General features: G+C 34.9%; 1 protein-coding gene and 1 pseudogene across 1 annotated transcript; both read right to left on the bottom strand.

Annotated features, from left to right (window-relative positions):
• Positions 1–2,756: 2,756 nt before the first annotated feature.
• On the bottom strand, positions 2,757–5,655 carry LOC121789585 (annotated as a pseudogene).
• A 508-nt stretch (positions 5,656–6,163) lies between these two features.
• On the bottom strand, positions 6,164–10,406 carry LOC121789582 (glycerophosphodiester phosphodiesterase GDPDL3-like). The gene is made up of 9 exons (XM_042188004.1): positions 10,158–10,406; positions 9,374–9,667; positions 9,024–9,139; positions 8,439–8,934; positions 8,224–8,262; positions 7,812–8,096; positions 7,374–7,513; positions 6,622–7,093; positions 6,164–6,537 (listed from the first exon to the last, which is right to left on the bottom strand). Exons 1-9 carry the CDS (start codon positions 10,252–10,254, stop codon positions 6,251–6,253), a joined length of 2,226 nt encoding a protein of 741 aa, XP_042043938.1. The 5' UTR covers positions 10,255–10,406; the 3' UTR covers positions 6,164–6,250.
• Positions 10,407–18,268: the final 7,862 nt, after the last annotated feature.

The following is an 18,268-nucleotide window of genomic DNA, read 5'->3' as shown; positions in this document are numbered from 1 at the left end:
CTTTCCACCCACTAAAAAAACATTGAAATGTGATATTTTTGTGAAACATTACAGAAAGATCCCGGTGGTAATTCCTAATCCTAATGATCCTCTCTCTCAAGAAGTGACATCGGCGTTTCATGCATACTGTAACTATTGTACAAAAGTCTACAAATTTGGGAGTGGTGGGGGATATGGAACCCTCCGTCGTCATTTGACGACAAAGCATCTGGTAGGATGTGGCACTACCGCTACCCAACCAACTAAACTTCCAGCCCGGTGGCTCAGGTTCGTCTCAATTAGGTGCGCCTCTTTTTAAATATGATCCTAAAAATGTTAACGATACTATGACTAGATGGGCTGCAATGAAGCATTTTCCTTTTAATGTTTATGATAACAAAGGATATGAGGTTACTATACAAAGTGCTTTTAACGTAGCGGTAAAAAAAATAAGTCGAATGACCGTTCAATGATCTACCGTTCGACAATGTTTGGAGAAAAAAGTTGAGTTAGCACGTTATCTACTTAACTTGAGACACAAAGTGAAACATTTGCTCACATGTATGGACTGATTGTTTTAACAGACATTCATACATGGGCATTACGATTCATTTTATGGACAATAGTTGGTCTTTAACAAGCGTTTGATTGATTTTAGAGAATTTCCACACACAACACACTGCACCATAAATTGCTTTTTTAATTATTCAAGTTTTGAATGAAATTTCAATCATGCAACAAAATATTTTCTGTTGCTTTGATAATGCAACTGCTAACACTGCAAGTATAGTGACTTGATTGCAGCTTGTGGTCCGGTTATTAACGGTAAGTATTTTCATCAAAGATGCATAGTTATATTTTGAATTTATGTGTACAAGATGCGCTTGATTATGGCAAAAACATGTTAGTCCTATTAGAACTTCAGTTAGAGTGATCCATCAAAAGCCGCCATTGGCAAAGCTTGGAAGAAGTATTGCCATCAAAAGAAGGTAAGATATACAATTTTATCATGGATGTGTCTCATAGATGGAATTCGACATATGATTGTCTGAATTCTACTTGGGGCATAGAGATGAGTTGTGTGATTTTTTTAGAACTTATCTCGTTCGTGATTTATATCTATCGCATAGTTGTTGGGAACAAAACATGAGTTTATTTAAATTGTTCAAATGTTTCAAAAATGCGAATGTTGAATTATCGGGTGTTTATTATTGCACTGCTATTCGTGTTTTAGAGCATTTCAGGTATATATCACTTGCTTTTAAAACATCGATGAAAAATGCGACTTCGAATCCTGAATTGATGTGTGTTTTATATTATATGATTGACAAATGGCTTAAGTATTTTAGTGTGATTCCAACGGTGTTTTTGATTGCAAAGGTCTTGGATCCGAAATGGAAATTAGTCGGTACAACCAGGATTTTAGACTTTTATTATAACAATTTGAGTTATATTGATCTTGGTCCACTTCAAGCATTGCAATCGGATACCAACGACGAAGCATTTCAAATAACCTCTCGAACCAAACAATTGTCCAACAAACCTTCGAGTATAACTTGCGTGCTCTCTACACCGAATATGAAACCAAGTATAACAGTACCCACCAAGTCAGAAGACCCCCCTCCAACAACATAGTTTCACATTTCAAAATGTTTATGATGATCCCGACGCGCAAATCCCAATTAGCCGACCTATACGCCTACAGCACCGGCGGAGGCCGGCCTCAAGTATGATGAGTGAGTTGGATTTATATTACGATTAACTCTTTTCCTTTAGTGATGAAGGTCCTACTCCCGCCCAAATCGACGTCCTCGATTGGTGGGGAACACACGAGAAAGATTTCCCCATACTTGCGTCAATGGCCAAGGAGATTTTTTCGGTTCTGGCTTCCATTGTCGCCATCGAGTCCGCTTTCAGTTTTGGATCACGTGTGTTGGATGAATCAAGAAGTAACCTCTCCGCGGAAAATATGGAAGCCGTGATGTTACTTGATGATGGGCCAAAACTGACATCAGAGATCAAGAACCTGATTGGGATAATCGTCAGGAGGCATCACAAGAAGAATTCACCGGGGATGAAGCGTAGGCCAACCGTCAACCGCCGGCCAAGCCAAATAGGTAAGTAAGGTAAGAGAACTACGTGAGCTTTATTCCCCAATGTAAATGAGCATTGAGGATACGTAGGCACCTCAACATTTTAAATTAAGTTGAGCTCAAGTCATTTTTCCTTTATTTCTTTTTTTTCATTTGTTTATACTTTAAAAATATGCAAATACAATTAATATATATATTTGTATATACTCTATTTGGTGAAGGAGATTTCTCTATACTACTAAATCTAGAAAACTTTCAACAATCTACTATAAATTGTTGATTGTTAGACTAAACTCAACATTGAAGGTTGAATTGCTAAAGTGTCCTCAATTCTTTTTTGTAATTTGTAGACTAGTAGTCTCGTTGTATTTTATTTTTTTATTTAGAATTCAAGACTTCAAGATTTTTGTGATTTGTAATTTTTTGTAACTTGTAGTCTCTTAATAAAATTGCAATTTTCATCGTGATTTTTTTAAATTTTATTTACGCACATTTCACATATAAATAAAGAAAAAAATGCAAAAAAATAAAAATAAATTAAAATTACGAACCGGAACCGGCGGTTTTGAACCGGAACTGGAACCGCCGGAAACCTTGGCGGGCCGGTCCAGGTTCATGCAAATCTTGAACCGTGAACCGTTCGGTTCGAACCGGAACCGGCGGTTTTTGAACCGTGTGCATGCCTAGACTTAGGAGCACTGGTGCATTAGCAGTAGAGTAAAAAACTCTTACACTTCTTCTTCAATAAAATCAGAGAAACACTTGCCTTTCAGCATCCAAGGCCACTCAAAATGTTGCTCAGTTTGTTAATTACTCGTGGAGTTCGTGCATATGTTCGGATAGAAAAATGGCATGGTACCCCAAACCTTTCCACTGTGCTATCAGCTGAAAATGCCCCCTCCCCTGTAATCATTGTTACTTATCTCTAGGATCACTGTATTCGGGGTAGCATATACTATATGAGTGAGACCAGCTCCATGAGCACCAACAATAACCGAAGCATCTTGGATGGCTCGAACCTGCTCTTTCATGGGCATGTGCGCAAACAGTCCATTCACAACATTTAATCTACACTTGGAATGATTTGATGCCCAGATATTTATGGAATCAAACACTTCTTGTTCATTGCTGAGCCTTGATTCTACCTTGCCAGCATGACGAGGATGGGCCATATAATCTTCACGTCGCACAAAGAGGATATTGTGGCCAGAGTTTGGCTTAGGGATATGGTGTCTATCCACTGGAAAACCAAGAGCAGCTATTATCATCTCACCAAACTCTGACAACCGAGCAGTCTTGTTATCATTAGGAATTTTCAACAGATCATGTGCAGAAGCTCCATAACAGTCTATAGTCTGTGTGATTCCCTTAAAAAGAGCAGTTTCATACCCTAATGGGGCAAGAATGGCATGTCGAAAACAAACTGGACCAGTGAAATTCTTGGCATATGTAAGGCTTGAAAATAATGCCGCCCATGTTTCTTGTAAGGGAGCCTGATAATGTCATAAAATGGTAACTACTTACCGAAAAAGAACATGAAAAAGAACTAACATAAAGGTAGAAGAACCCATATAAGAGCCATATTAATCGGTTACTCAGAGTTGATAGACTAATAATAAAGAACCTAAACCACCCAAATCACATTTTTTGTATCACACACATGATCCACGATAATGAAATTGTTGTATGAACACATGATATACATGACCTACTTTTAACCACAATGACACCATGGAAGTGCTTCCCTGTGCTACTGATCCTCTGTGATTTTTCTTGTCATTTTTACTTCATTAGCAAGTTCAACACGTGCAATGATCAAACCATTCTACACTACATTCGACCCAACTTGCTCCCCCAACTTCCATGATCAAAAGACCATCCATTCAAGAGGCATAGGTGATCACCGGACCTTAATTATCTTTGAACTACTACAGCTCATACTTCACATGATTGGTTTTCACTAGTTCTTTAGCATGTCTTTTGTATAACGGTAGACAGGATTGTTTTTCCTTGTCTTTTGTATAACGGTAGACAGGATTGTTTTTCCTTACATTAATAAGATCATCAAGTATCATAAGTGATATGCCAGATTAACTAGATTACTAGAATTTAGGATTCACAATGTAAATTTCCAACATACAAATTACAGAGAAATCGACCTGGTTATGACTCAGAGTGCAGCCATTTGGTAATGTTCTACGAGTGGGTAAAAAGCTAAATCAACTCAAGGCAGCATACCTCACAGTGACCATCTACAAACACCAAATGGGGTCGATTAGGCAAGCCAGTGACCCTGGAGGCTACATAAGCACTGTACCACTCAGTAACAGTGTGAAACAAGTTTGCATATTCAAATCGAGTAACTAAAATTGCTGGCTCTTCAATCCACTGCAAAAATAAGAAGAAAACATCATACAAATGTTTAAATTTCCATGAATACACTTCAGACAAAAAGAAAATACTATAGAAACCACATCATGCAGTTACAACTGGAAGCAGTATAACCAGCAACTTCAATTTTAGCTAAACACCAACACTGTTATATATACAGAGATCAACCAGAAATTCACTTCATACATACTTACGTAGCAATGAATATTTACTATACTATGTAGTTGTAACATTTGCAGGAAGGATATCTATGGTCAGCAATAGGGAATCCTTCAGTTATTCAACACCCAAGTGTTCTCAATTGACAATAGTCAATATTGTAATGGAATCTCATTGCCAATCAATCATAATTAAGAAACTAAACAATCCAAAATCTCACATGTAAATAAATAAGATTGAGAAATCAAAAAAATGAAGAGTTTCTACAGTTCCAAGACCAACCTTAGAGCAAACAAATTCATCGGCATCGACAAAGCGGGTCGAACGGATCAACTCACGCACAGTATGTCTAAGAATTTCACCTTTCTCAAAGAATTTATCCAAAAACTCCTCATCCACCATCTGTTTCCCAATTTTGGATCTGTCCGCCACCTCAATCTGAAACGCCCCATCTTGAAAATTAGGCAACTCCTCGCTTTCGTTTCTCCCAATCACGCTCTCCAATTTCTCACCCCCATGAGACATGTCGATTTTGTCAGGGATCATCCGAATTCTCCCCCCTTCGCATACGGAGGTCTTCAAGGCGTCGCTGTAGTAACATCGGAACCACCCTCCTCCGCCGAGAAGGACTTGTTCTCCTTCCTTAGTGAATCCGTTTCCGAAAAAGGCTTCGCAAGAGTTGAATTTGGTGTGGGGATTGTGGGACCAGGGGAGGTAGGAAGGTAAAATCGGCCAGGGTTTTAAGGAGAGGGAGAGGTGGGACTGCGAATAGGGCAATGCGGTGGGGGTGTTGAAGGGTGAGCGGTGGTCGGGGTGGAAGGAGAAGAAGAGGTAGAGAGAGATGGAGTTGAATGCGAAAAGAGCCACCACTATTTTCTTCACTCTTGCTCTGCATGTTTTCATCCTCGCCTCCTCCTCTCCTCAGACCGTTAAATTTAACTTAGCTGAGGGATCTAGCAAATCATAGGTTGACACGTCGGATACACTACCAATCACCTTTTTGCCACGTGAAGCCTCGCTTACTAGTATATATTATGAGTACTACCATAGTGTTCATTAAGTCATCATTTATTAGTGGATTTATAAGATACTATAAATTTCAATGTATTGTTTTAATAGTAAAATTTCCAAAGTAATTTTTCTTTTATCACGCAGAAAGGAGCACTAGTTTGTACTTCCTCCGTTCCATAGTAGTGGAGACGTTTTTTTCGGAATGCAATTTAAAAAAAAGTTGAGAGATAAAGAGAAAATAAGGTAAGAAAATGTAAGTGAGAAAAATGTGTTGACTTTTACTAAAATGTGAGATGACTTCATTGTTATGAAACGTACCAAAACAACAAAATGATTTTATTATTATGAAACGGAGGAAGTAGTAAATTATACTGGTAGTATTTGTTCATGTCGTGATTTGCACTAGTGGGCTAATAAAAAGCGGTGTAGCCCGATAGAGCAAAGAACAGCGACTCTGGTATAAATATTTTTATTTTGAAAAAATAATATCTCGATAAAAAAAATGAAAATACCTACAAGAAGGCAATCCCTCAAGCTCAAAATATTTGTAAGTCATAAAAACAACCAAGAATATATAAACATCACAAAATGGCGGGTAACATAAATAGCTATCAACATCAGCATAACACAAGAGCTGCAAGACAAACAGAAATGCCACTGAGGATGGCGCTTCCCACCAGCGTAGGCTGCCCGTGTGAAACAGGGCCCGGTGCGGTCGTGCCACTGTCATTAGTCGGTGCCCTGACTGGGGGCAGAGGAGGCTCGATCACACTCTCATCCGTAAGAGTGGGATTCGGAGCCTCTGCTGGAGGCAGACTTTGCTTGTCCATAATTGTAAGAAGGCCGCCAGGCGGGGCTGTTAACATGTATGGCGGGACATCTTCATACCCTAAACACCGATTTCCTGTATGCCAATAAGAAAAGATGGGACAGTTAGATGAGTAAGCAAGTACAACGGAAACCTCTACACGTTTAGAAACAGACTCACTTTTGTATTTTGCAGCAGTTGCAGGGAAGTCGGTTATGACACCGTTGATAAAATAGCCATTGACGTGAGAGTTAATCTCCGTATATGGATCAGAGAAGAAATCCCAAGGCTGAGACACGTACTCATTTTGGAAAAGATGCACATAAACTGAAAGATTGAAGGATTGAAGTTTTTGAACTATGGTTGTGGGATGGGTGGTGAAGAGCTTGTCAGTGGGATACACAGATTCTTTAGAGAGGACCACAGAGCTAGCGAATTTCTTTATCTCTGAAATGGTCGAGTTCAATATATCACCGACATCCTCGTCAACCAGGTAAACAAGCTCATAGTTACTGCTGCTCTTAAACTTTGACAGTACGGCACTGTCACTGGATCTTATCATAACCTTCTTATTGATCCCGGCTTTGCTTAGCGTATCCAAAACCACGTCGGTCACACCTAAACCTTGGTTTGCAGCCAGATACGCAGCGTTCTGCATGACAACAAATACGATACCATGTTCATCATACACCTTTAACGAAAACAACCACTTTCTGGAACATAATAGAGTAGTTTATGAAGTCTTTGCTAGTTGCTACTAAACAAATATGTGGAATGATAATTTCCAAAAACATTTGGTGATCAAGATCAATCAAATCAGAAGCATGCTGCATGAAATTTATGTGTGCGTGATGTTAATTTAAGCATATACACATGTATGAATGTAAATATATTTGGAATAGTGAGAAATGAAGACTATGATTTTAACTCACCTCAATGCTGATTATGACACCACTGACTGCAGATGTATTTGCAACCGTCAAAAAGTCAGATAACTGCATGAAGTTCCCAGCATTTTTGAATTTTGGATTCCGGAACAACTGATATTTCGTATATGGGTTGTAAATAGCAGCTGTATTCAAACAAAAATAACATGCTTATTAGTAAATACAGATAGTCTTCAACAGTCAAATAAGCAATATGCAAGAACATTATGGATGCTAAATGAAGACTGTACAGCAAAATAATCAAGTTCGCAAAGCTGAATGACCTGATATTGATATCTTCACTCTTTAGGGGAAAATTTTGGTTTCACAAAAATGATGGGTATTGATTATGTAAAAGGGGATGATGGATTTTCGTGTCCTTTTTCATAGTCTTGGCTATATTATTAGGTGTGGAGTAAGAATAAATTTTAGTATAACACTTACGTTGTAAGGTCTTAATTTCGCTCCATGTGAGATTATAGGCGAAAATTCCTTTTTCTATGCCAAGTTCTGGATTATCTGTTGCCCTGTTGATGAAGTCGGATTGAGAAACAGTTGTTCTATCCCTGAGGTTAATGGATCCCAAGCAAAAAGGTATTCCGTCATTGGTTATTTGAACAGGGCAATCAAGTATATCTGCACCATCTGATACAGCCTTTTCATATGCCTTATCAGTACAACCAGGATAGTCTCCACTTGCTCCCTCGTTAGAGATAACCAAAACATTTGCTGCATTAACAGGAGAAATATGGATGCGTTAGCATCTAAGCTCTTGAACTTGGCAACATTATACTCCAGAGGTGTATGTAATGCAAGTGAAACTAGAAAGAAAATTCATGGTAAGAATTCTTCGTACCTTTGACAGAATCGTTTTTGCTCATGTGGGCATAGCAATCTGCAACAGATTAACAGATTAATCATCATCACGTAAGCATCCATAGGAAACTGTTAATGCTCTCTTGCAAAAGTAAAAAGGTGAATCGAAAAGTGACAAGTTTGTAGCAGGATCTTTAACAGGCTATTCCAATGCCAATTTTCATGGAAAATATAAGTAATAAAGATCTTACTCACCGATAGTTGCTGATGCAGTCATTGGGAAGTCAGAGAGCACACCATCGACAGAAAATTTTCCATTGTCAATGAAGGACAGATACTCAGCCACAGGATCATAGCTGTAATTATATGGTAATGTAGCATCGTTTACAAAATTATATCCAAAAACTTCTAGACCTGCTGCATGAGCATCATTAACAAGCGATTTGGCTTGCTGTAAATATAAGCTGCTGTCCACTGGTATTATGTAGGTTTTCGGAACAAGAATCCCAGCAGCAAATGTTTTAACTAATGTAAGATTAGTCAGAAGTGAACCATAAGTTTGGTTTGTTGTGGGCTCCACTTGATCAGGGCCCAGAAATTGGAAGACAAGCTTAGTTGTTCTAAACCTTGATGCAATATTCCTTAAGAAGCCAATCTCTGGTGATGAAATATAACTAATAGCGAAGCGTCTGGATGCAGAAACAACGAAGTTCCGCATACTCTGGTTATGTTGGGTGAAGAATGCATCATGCTGCATATGGAGAAAAAAAAAGGCTGGTCAGGGAAAATCAAGTAATAGCTTACAGAGATTCAACATGATCAACAGGAGTTTGTTCGTACCGGTACGCTTAACCACAATCCAGGTGGTTTTATGTTTGTGACCACCTCATCAACAGTGAGAATTAGATTCTGAGAACTATCATAATTGGGAGACCGAGAAAATATCCTCTGTATAACTGTTTCAAGAACAAAAGACAGTCAGTGAGGTTGCAGCAACTACTGATTCTAACTTCCAGAACAAGAACTATGGAGGCATAACTAAAATATGGAATGATAGCACACTAACATTGAGAGATCATTTGTAAGTGATGCATAGAAAGTGGAGTATATGTGATGAGAACCAAAATCTTTATAAGTCAAGGATAAAGCAAAACCGTTTTAGGCTTCCAATTAAAGAGGATCCAACTTACTATTCACGGGTTCTAGATCCTTAAGGGTGAAATCCACAGAAAACCATCCTTGAGTCGAGACACCGTTGACAAGATAGGTCTTGCGCCCCTTTGGATACACTACATCAATGTTGGAAGCATTATCTAGCTTGATATCTGGAAAGCAAATTCCTACCCCATCCTTTGTAAGCTGAAGATCACACCACACGAGCGTATCTGGCAAGCCAGTCTGCACTGCAAAACCGTAGGCGTTCAAACTCGAGTCGGGTAATATCCCTGAAAATCCACCCCTTGCTATCACCAAAGGCTGGTTTCCTGCAAATCAGATAACTGAAAGTAAGTCCTTGACCATACTGAGCATTTTTTGTAATACCAAGACAGAAAACATAAGCATGTCTTTATGATTTACTAAAAACTATAGAAGACAGACATCCGCTTAACACCAAAAGGATCATAACTCTCTACTATAGAAATACGAGATCTTTCCTCTATTGGCAAAAATTTACTACTTCATCTTTTAGCTGCAGTTCGGAGGCATAAAACATCTTATTTCTTAGTTTAACCATTCACATTCAAATTTGAATCAATCAACAAATCAAAGCAAAAATTAAGAGCAATTAGCAATTCTAAAACAAGGACTGAAATGCACATATATAATCAACTATAAATACAAACATGCATAAGCCAATTAACAGTTAACCAAGATTTTCACATTTCCATACAAGAAATGAAACTCATAAAAAGAGAAATTGAGAAGAAAGGAGCAAAGGTAAAGCTAAGCAAAGGAAAAGGAGATCTTCGTTACCGCTAAGTGTCTGCCACGGAGAGGAGCGGTTTCCAGATCCCTGAGCAGAAACATATGCGCAAAGCAGGAGAAAACACAAGGGGCTGAGCTTCCACATTGGCGGCGGTAGTTGGTCGCCGGAAAATTGATCGTGTCTCTGCTTTTCACTGACAACTTCCTCGGTAAACGTGAAGCAGAGCAATATTCTCTCTCCTCACTCTGAGCTGGGAGAGACGAAGTAGAAAGAGAGAGTTGTGTTGTCGAAATGATTCTTTATTGTTTCATTGAAGAAGGAAGCACGTTCTGGTATCCTTTTTAATGTTGGAGATGCATTGGTTTTTTTAGACTAAAGGCTAAAATTGGTCCTGAACCTATGCCTATTTTATCATTTTGGTCATAAATTTTATCTTTTGAATTTTTTAGTCCTGGACATTTCAAATCGGATCACAATTGGTCATCCGTCAACAATTCCGTTAATATTTAACGGTCAACGATTTTAATCACAATTTTGACCAACTTAAACAATTTTAATTATTTATTCATCAAAATTATTTTTTTAAATAAAATCATAAATTATTTATTAGAAATAATTAAATAATTTTTAAATAATTAAATTATTTATTCCAACTTAAACAATTTTTAAATAACAAAATTATTTATGATTTTATTTAAAAAAATAATTGTGATGATTAAATAATTAAAAATTATTTAAGTTGGTCAAAATTGTGTTTATCATAAAAAAATCATAAATTATTTATTACAACTTAAGCAATTTTTAAATAATTAAATTATTTATGATTTTATTTAAAAATAATAATTTTGATTATTAAATACTTAAAATTTGTTTAAGTTGGTCAAAGTTGTGTTTATCATAAAAATCATAAATTATTTATTACAACTTAAACAATTTTTAAATAATGAAATTATTTATGATTTTATTTTAAAAATATTTTTGATGATTAAATAATTAAAAATTGTTTAAGTTGGTCAAAATTGTGATTAAAATTGTTGACCGTTAAATATTAACGTAAGGAGGACCAATTGTGATCCGATTTGAAATGTCCAGGACCAAAAAATTCAAAAGATAATGTTTATGACCAAAATGATAAAATGAGCATATGTTCAGGACCAATTTTGGCCTTTACCCTTTTTTTTACTTCATTAATTTATGTTTTATTTAATACAATCTGTAGATGTTGAAAATCGGCAAATTAAATTAAATTAAATTCAATGAGCATCATCTAATTGAATTTTTAAATTAAATAAATGGGTTGTTGTAAACTGAACGCGCTCCACCATTTTCTTTTCTGTTTTCTTTTTATATTTGTCCGACTCCGGCTTCAGTGACGGCTTCTGCGCCGATCTCAACATTTTCACATTTTTTTATGGGTTACTAAATAAAAGTAAAAGAACAAAATGGAATAATTAATTGTAAGTTGGGTGTAACAAAACTCTCTTTATGCTAGACAAAATATGCGTTGTGCTAGTACTACCAAATTGTCTTATTATCTCTAAAAATAGAAATACATTCTTTTATTGGAAATAAATTTCAGGCTTTTAATTTTTCAATTGACTGTAATTGTTGTGGTAAGTATTTGATTTGACTTGGATGGTAGAGGTTAGATTAGATTTTGGATTGGATTTTTGCCTAATCTGAATACCTAATTATCAATAATGCAAAATCTGAATTATGACATAGTTATATTAAAAATATAAAATTTTAAAATCTAATACCACCAAATAGGAGTATCAAATTGCATTAAAACTGTTCAATACAAATACCAAATTGTCAAATACCATTTTTTTGTTCTAAAAATATCTATAAAAAATTAACAAATATCCACAATATAACAATACTACTCTTTAAATCCCCCCTCTAAAACTTTCCAACCTCCCTTAAACAACAATGGAGATTGATTATTTTTTTAAAACATACATTGATAATGTCGAAACTTGTATATAGGAGAGTGCCTTCAGTAAAAATATCTAATGTGTTATAATGCTTTAATCGTTTTTCTTGTTATAATTAGTTGATTTTGAAATATGTAGAATATAGATCCATTATAATTGCTCATTATATTACAAGAAATTAAGATAAAATCGTAAACAAATCATGTTTTAGTTCTAGCCTTTAAAAGAATAATAAGATAAATATACTCCATCCGTTCACGAAAAATAGAGTACATTTGTCATTTTTTGTTGTCCACAAAAAATAATGTACATTTAAAAAGGAAAAGTTTTCAACAACTTATCTCTTACTCTTTTCACCCCCTCTTACTAATAATATGGACCCTACATTCCACTAACACTACTTCTCACTTACTTTTTTCCCTTCTCTCTTAATTTGCCATTTCCACATTAAAACTCGTGTCATTCACAATGTGTCTTATTTTTTATGGACGGATGGAGTATTTACTAGGGTAGACAATTAGACTTTTAAAAATAAATAAACATATAAAATAGTATAATAAACTATTTAAATAAAAAAGTACACAAATTATAGGTAAAATAATAACGAAATCTATCATTAATATTTGAATAAATTATGATAAAAACGTCGTAATTTATCCTCCAATATTTGTAATAATCTCGTCAATACAGATAAAATTCGTTCTGACATGCCATTTGACGCTTCACCCATCACATCACATGCATCCATCTCCCAACTGTTGAGCGCCTGCGCTAAACGTGCGGGTGAGCCGAGAGATGCTACCAAGAACTCTCGATCGTCTTTCACTCACCTAATTTAACCAACTTGGTCACATAATAAATTAGTTAATAAAGATGCCACCAAGAATTCTCGATCGTCTATTGGTCAAATAAAAAAATATTTTTTGTATGATATAATTCAACTTAAAACACTTAACTTAAGTTTGACTACCTTTTAACCACAAAAATCTCTACCTATTCAAAAATGTTAAAATGTTTAGTTGAAGTCATTCATTCGATTTATAGAGCTATCTGCAACCGGTGGTTTATTCCGGACCGTGTGAAAGGGTGCGGTCTGCTACACCAGCCATTGCAAGGGGAGAGGGACATGGGTGCTGTGAGATAAGAGACCAGGCTCGAAAGGGTTGCGACACCGATAGAGATGTGCATTGCGTAGAAGAGAGGGTGGGTGGGGGCACGTATTTAAATTTTTAATCAAATTTCCAAATCTATAAATACAATCACATTTTCAGTTTTTCTATTCAAACTAAAGAATTTTTTTTAAAAAATTTAAATTAATATTTCCTCCGTACCATCAGAATATGCCGTCTTTCCTTTTTAGTCCATCGCACCAGAGTATGCACTTTATAATTTTAAAAAATCTTTTCTCTCTATTGAGTTGTGACTCATTCTTCACCAACAATACTTGTATTACTTTTTCTTTCCATCTCTCTGTTACTTTACCAATTGTGCATTAAAATCCGTGTTCAACCAAAACTGCATACTCTTGTGTAACGGAGGGAATATAATTTTTATGAATTTTATAAAATACTTTTATTATTTGTAGTAACGTTTGCTTTAATTTTACAAAGTGAATGTTTGTTAAATTGAAAAATAAATTTTAAGTTATTGTATAAGTAGAGGTATGAAGAAACGTACAAGAGTTGCGGGCTGAAAAAAAAGAGAGGAAAATGATGGAGTTAGGATTTATAATATGAAACACAGAAACAGAATGGGTTGTGGAGTACTTATGCAATTATGTGAATAATAGGGGGAAATGACTTTTAATTATTGCAACTATGTCAATAGTAGGGGGGGGGGGGGAATCTTTTAATATTTGAACTAAAAAGAAAACGATGCATTTAGTCGTTGCCACTCTCAACTGGATTTGCTCACATTAATAAGATTTTGTAGGGGATAAGTTTCACAATACACATTAACTCACAATGGCCATATTTGAAAAAGGTAATTTAACTTTAACACCATTTTCGAAAGTTGTATAAAGTTTTGCCACAAAACCACATCATTCACACTTTTGCAATCTTAACAATACTACCATAAATATAAAGAATAAAACAACTTTCTCAGTGCTTCTTGAGTATTGCTTAAGAGGAAGGCATGAAGCCACATATAGACAATAAATCTCCTTTATACCATTACAAGAAGTGAACTAGCTTCATTAATTTCGCAGTATAACTTTGTTGCCTTGAATCTGTATATCGTTCAGTGTGAAACCACTTTCTTCCAACTAAACTCCAATAGATAAAATAACAATCACGAAAGAAGCATGTGTAACATAGAGTAATTCTAGATTTATAATTATTCTGGAAAGTAATGAATTAGAATTAGAATTAGAATTAGAATTAGAATTATGAATGTTTAAAATCAAAACTATGAACTCATTTAGTATTAATATATTATATTTTAATTTATTGCATGTTACAATTAATTAAGCTATGAAATACGAGGGAAGCTTATCTCATTGATATGATCATCATTATCACTATCCAATAAATAATCATAACAGAGTCACTTCGCATGCCAAGTGATAACGTTAATAAGATCTCGAAATTCAGCGTCTATATAAGTTGAAACTAAATAACATGTTCATGCAATTGATAGCACACGTATGGTTTGAGCAAATATTCATAATAAGTTAATAATAATAATAATAATAATAATACAATAGTTGATTGCTAAGTATACATGATTTTGACCCGATTTTGATAGAAGATTAAATAAATCTCAACTGGTTTAGTTTTTGGATTTAGGTTAGGGTAATTTTTTTTAAAACTTATAAAATAAATAATTAGTCTATTTATTTGAAAGTGTCCCCTTGAAAAATATTAAGTTGAAAATAAGATTAGAGACATTTGAAATGTAATTTGCACGATGGTAGGTAATTTGGGCACACTAAAAAATTGTACTGTAGTAAAATATTTATTAATGCTACTTAGATAGGTCAGCGGCTTGAGCAGATAGTGAGCCGCCAAAGCCGGCTCATATAGACGACATCTAGCTGGCAACCACAACATGGGTCAGCTCTCTCCAGCCAGTTTCCTACGTGGCGAGATATCATTGGACACCGTATGTGACGCTGAAGCCCAACGCGCAAGCCGCGGGTCCCGCAAAAGTAGGTGATGGACCCGACCCGGTTATCGCAGTTTGGATATTTCGGGTCTTTTTTAATAATTAAATGACGGTGTGACTTAATTAATTATTTAGTGCTTGTTTTTTTCCAAATGGGATGATCGACCACTTCTATTTGGGAAGATTTTATGACTAAATCACACGACAAATCGCATTCATCTGTTAAACTAGTCATATGATGTAGTATGATTTTTGCAATTTATAGTTTTTTATTCATTTAATTATATTGATAATTAGCATATTTGTTATATTTAAGACTAACACAACGGTTATCATGTAGTGATATTTGTTTATTACATGCACCAATATTCTCATTCACTTCACAAAAGGATAATTTTTAATCAAATAATTGAACACTTAAATAAATGCCATTTTTAAAGTTACGGTAGAAATTACAAAATACTTTTTTCGCCCATAAAAATATGCATCTTGATTGGATATGAATTTTAATACATAATTAATAAAAAAAAAAATTGAAGAAAAAATATTTTAAAAATAGTGTTAGTGGAAAATAGATCTACATTATTAGTAGTATTAAATATTTCCAAAATTAGAACGAAACGAACTAAAAAAAAGAAAGATTCATACTTTTTTTTAGAGGGATGGAGTAGTATCAAACGCTTATGAAGAAAGAAAAATGAAAATAAATTAGAATAAAAGAAATTGAAAAGAATAATTGTGCCTGATGTGGATGTAGAGGCGCTCACATTATTATTAGGTAGCTTGGCATAAATTTATTAAAATATATACATGTGAATGTATGGTGTATCCAGCACATTTAATCACTTTGACATTATAGTAATTAGAAATGATTTCAGCAATTAACAGCGGCGTCAATATTTTTCATTAGAGATTGTCATTTGTCAGCAGGCACCAATAATACTCCATTTATTTATAGATAGATAATACTACCATTTCACCGAAAAAAATGTTAATGAAAATGCAATACTACTACTACTACTACTATATTACTCCATTTTGTAATAAATGTCACTATTTTCTTTTTAATTTGTCACTATAACAAATGTCACTGTTTTCTTTTATTTTTTGTGAAAAACTTATCTTTCTATATAACACAAAACAGTCTTCTAGATTTTCGTATCAGGTTGAGTATGTCATTAACGAAGGAAGCACTTAATTTATGTTTATGTAGCAACTCCTCTAGTAAAAAATAAATGGCATTACTTCCCAGTCAAAAGTATAAGTCCAAAAATGTGAAGAGTATAAATACAAAAACGGCAATGTGCCATGATTTGCGTGCGATTTTGAATGCATGTTTGACATGTGTTCAGACTGCATACGAACACTGACATCATACCCAATTGGTCAATCTTTTGCATGTTGTCAGTCACCAAATCGGAACTCATAATATATGATTAATAAGAGCAGTTTATTTTACAAAATCTGTTTCTTTTTTCATATTAATAAAAATATATTATTTTCTTTCTTTATTTAAAATTAAAAATAGTATTTCTTAAAATCTCATGTCATTCCTCGAATCTATTATGTGGTCATTCCTCGAATCTATTATGTGACGAATGTAGTAATATTTCCTATACAAAAATTTCACTTGCAGTAGTACTCCATTTCTTTCATACTACTACATGAAAATCAGCATTATTATTTTTATTTTTGAAATTTGTTCATCCATGAACACCGCAACGTTATCCACTTCAGTGTTGCCGTTTTGAAGTTGGAACAAAGACTCAGTCGAGACATAGTTCAGTATCGGGTACTATGTTCACCCAAATGGCGCGCCAGTGTGCTGCATGTCTATCGGGTAAGGTGCTGTAGACAACAGGCCGCGATCCGGAATAGTATCATATTTGCCTTTTTTTCATTAAAAATCATTCTCCAAGGGGAAAACATTTGAGACAGAATTGTACATTTTCTCATTTTAGCTCGAGGTAATTGGGGTTGGACAGGAATTATATACACCTTCCAACTTCTCTCCCTCATCCTATGTGGGACGGGTTTGTAACCCAACAAAAGAGTTAGTTTTACTTCTTCATTAATGTAGAGCTAAAATCTTGTAACTATCATATTTGTCTTCTTTTCATAAAAAATGAAAGATATTTGAAAAAGTATTATATTTTTTTGGAATATATTTTGTACTATTTTTATTTTAAAAATAATTTCTATATACCTTTTTCCTTTGAAATTTGTTACTTTTGGAATGATATTTTTTTTAAAGATAAATAAATGATATATCTTTTTTTATATACATTCACTGCTTTGAAAATCCTCTTACCTCTTTAATAATCATTTTCTTAAATTTAATACCAAAAAAAAACTCATTTATGATGGTATGGATAGAATATTTATTTATTTATAAATGTACAATCTCGTAGACTTGATGTGAAGCGCACTAACACTCTGTTTGAATATTGCACGGCACCAACCAAGGTAGAGATTTTTGAGAACTTTTGTTTGGGAAGATGGTATTTAATTAAGCATATTGATCAACTCCACAACTTCGTTATATTTTGTTTTGTTTAAAGTCAACGAAGGTGGCTAGGTCAATGAATTCATTAAATCATAGAGACGAGGATTCTAGTTCATGTTTATTTTAAGTTACGTAACTTCTAGTCGATTCATAACATAATTTTAGTATGTGGGTAAATGGGCCACTAGCTTAGCCCAATTACATATTTTAGCCCAATTCTCACATAAGAACCTTGTCATACTCTCATATTGGATTATCTAATCGGATATCAGGTACCAGGTATTATCCATTCCAACCACCCTCACCGCTGACCGATGCCTCACATCGAGCTCGATGAGGCGATGATCGTCGCCTTACGTCGAGCCGACGATCGGTGCGTCTCTCTCCATAGTCCCATTTCCAGATTTTTGCCTCTCCTCTTTCAACCTGACACCTCACTATCCATTGACAGGGTCGAACAACAGTCTTTTTCAAGTGACGGTGGTGAATATCGATGACTATGAGTGAGTGATATGAAGACGATGACAAGCCGTGGGTGAGGAAAGGGTAAGAAGTCGGCTTCTGCAGATGGCCCGGATACGTACACCCCATAGGAATCGACGATCAT

This window comes from Salvia splendens, unplaced genomic scaffold (assembly GCF_004379255.2).
Source record: "Salvia splendens isolate huo1 unplaced genomic scaffold, SspV2 ctg284, whole genome shotgun sequence".
Taxonomy (NCBI): domain Eukaryota; kingdom Viridiplantae; phylum Streptophyta; class Magnoliopsida; order Lamiales; family Lamiaceae; genus Salvia; species Salvia splendens.
The sequence above is the reverse complement of the archived record's forward strand: the minus strand, read 5'-3'. Positions and strand labels throughout refer to the sequence as shown.

Excerpts from the sequence above, each read along its gene's own strand:
- LOC121789582 (XM_042188004.1), bottom strand. The coding sequence starts at position 10,254 with ATGTGGAAGCTCAGCCCCTTGTGTTTTCTCCTGCTTTGCGCATATGTT. Across the intron at positions 8,263-8,438 it reads GACTGCATCAGCAACTATCG|ATTGCTATGCCCACATGAGC; the intron begins GTGAGTAAGATC and ends AATCTGTTGCAG. Across the intron at positions 8,097-8,223 it reads CAAAAACGATTCTGTCAAAG|CAAATGTTTTGGTTATCTCT; the intron begins GTACGAAGAATT and ends CTGTTAATGCAG.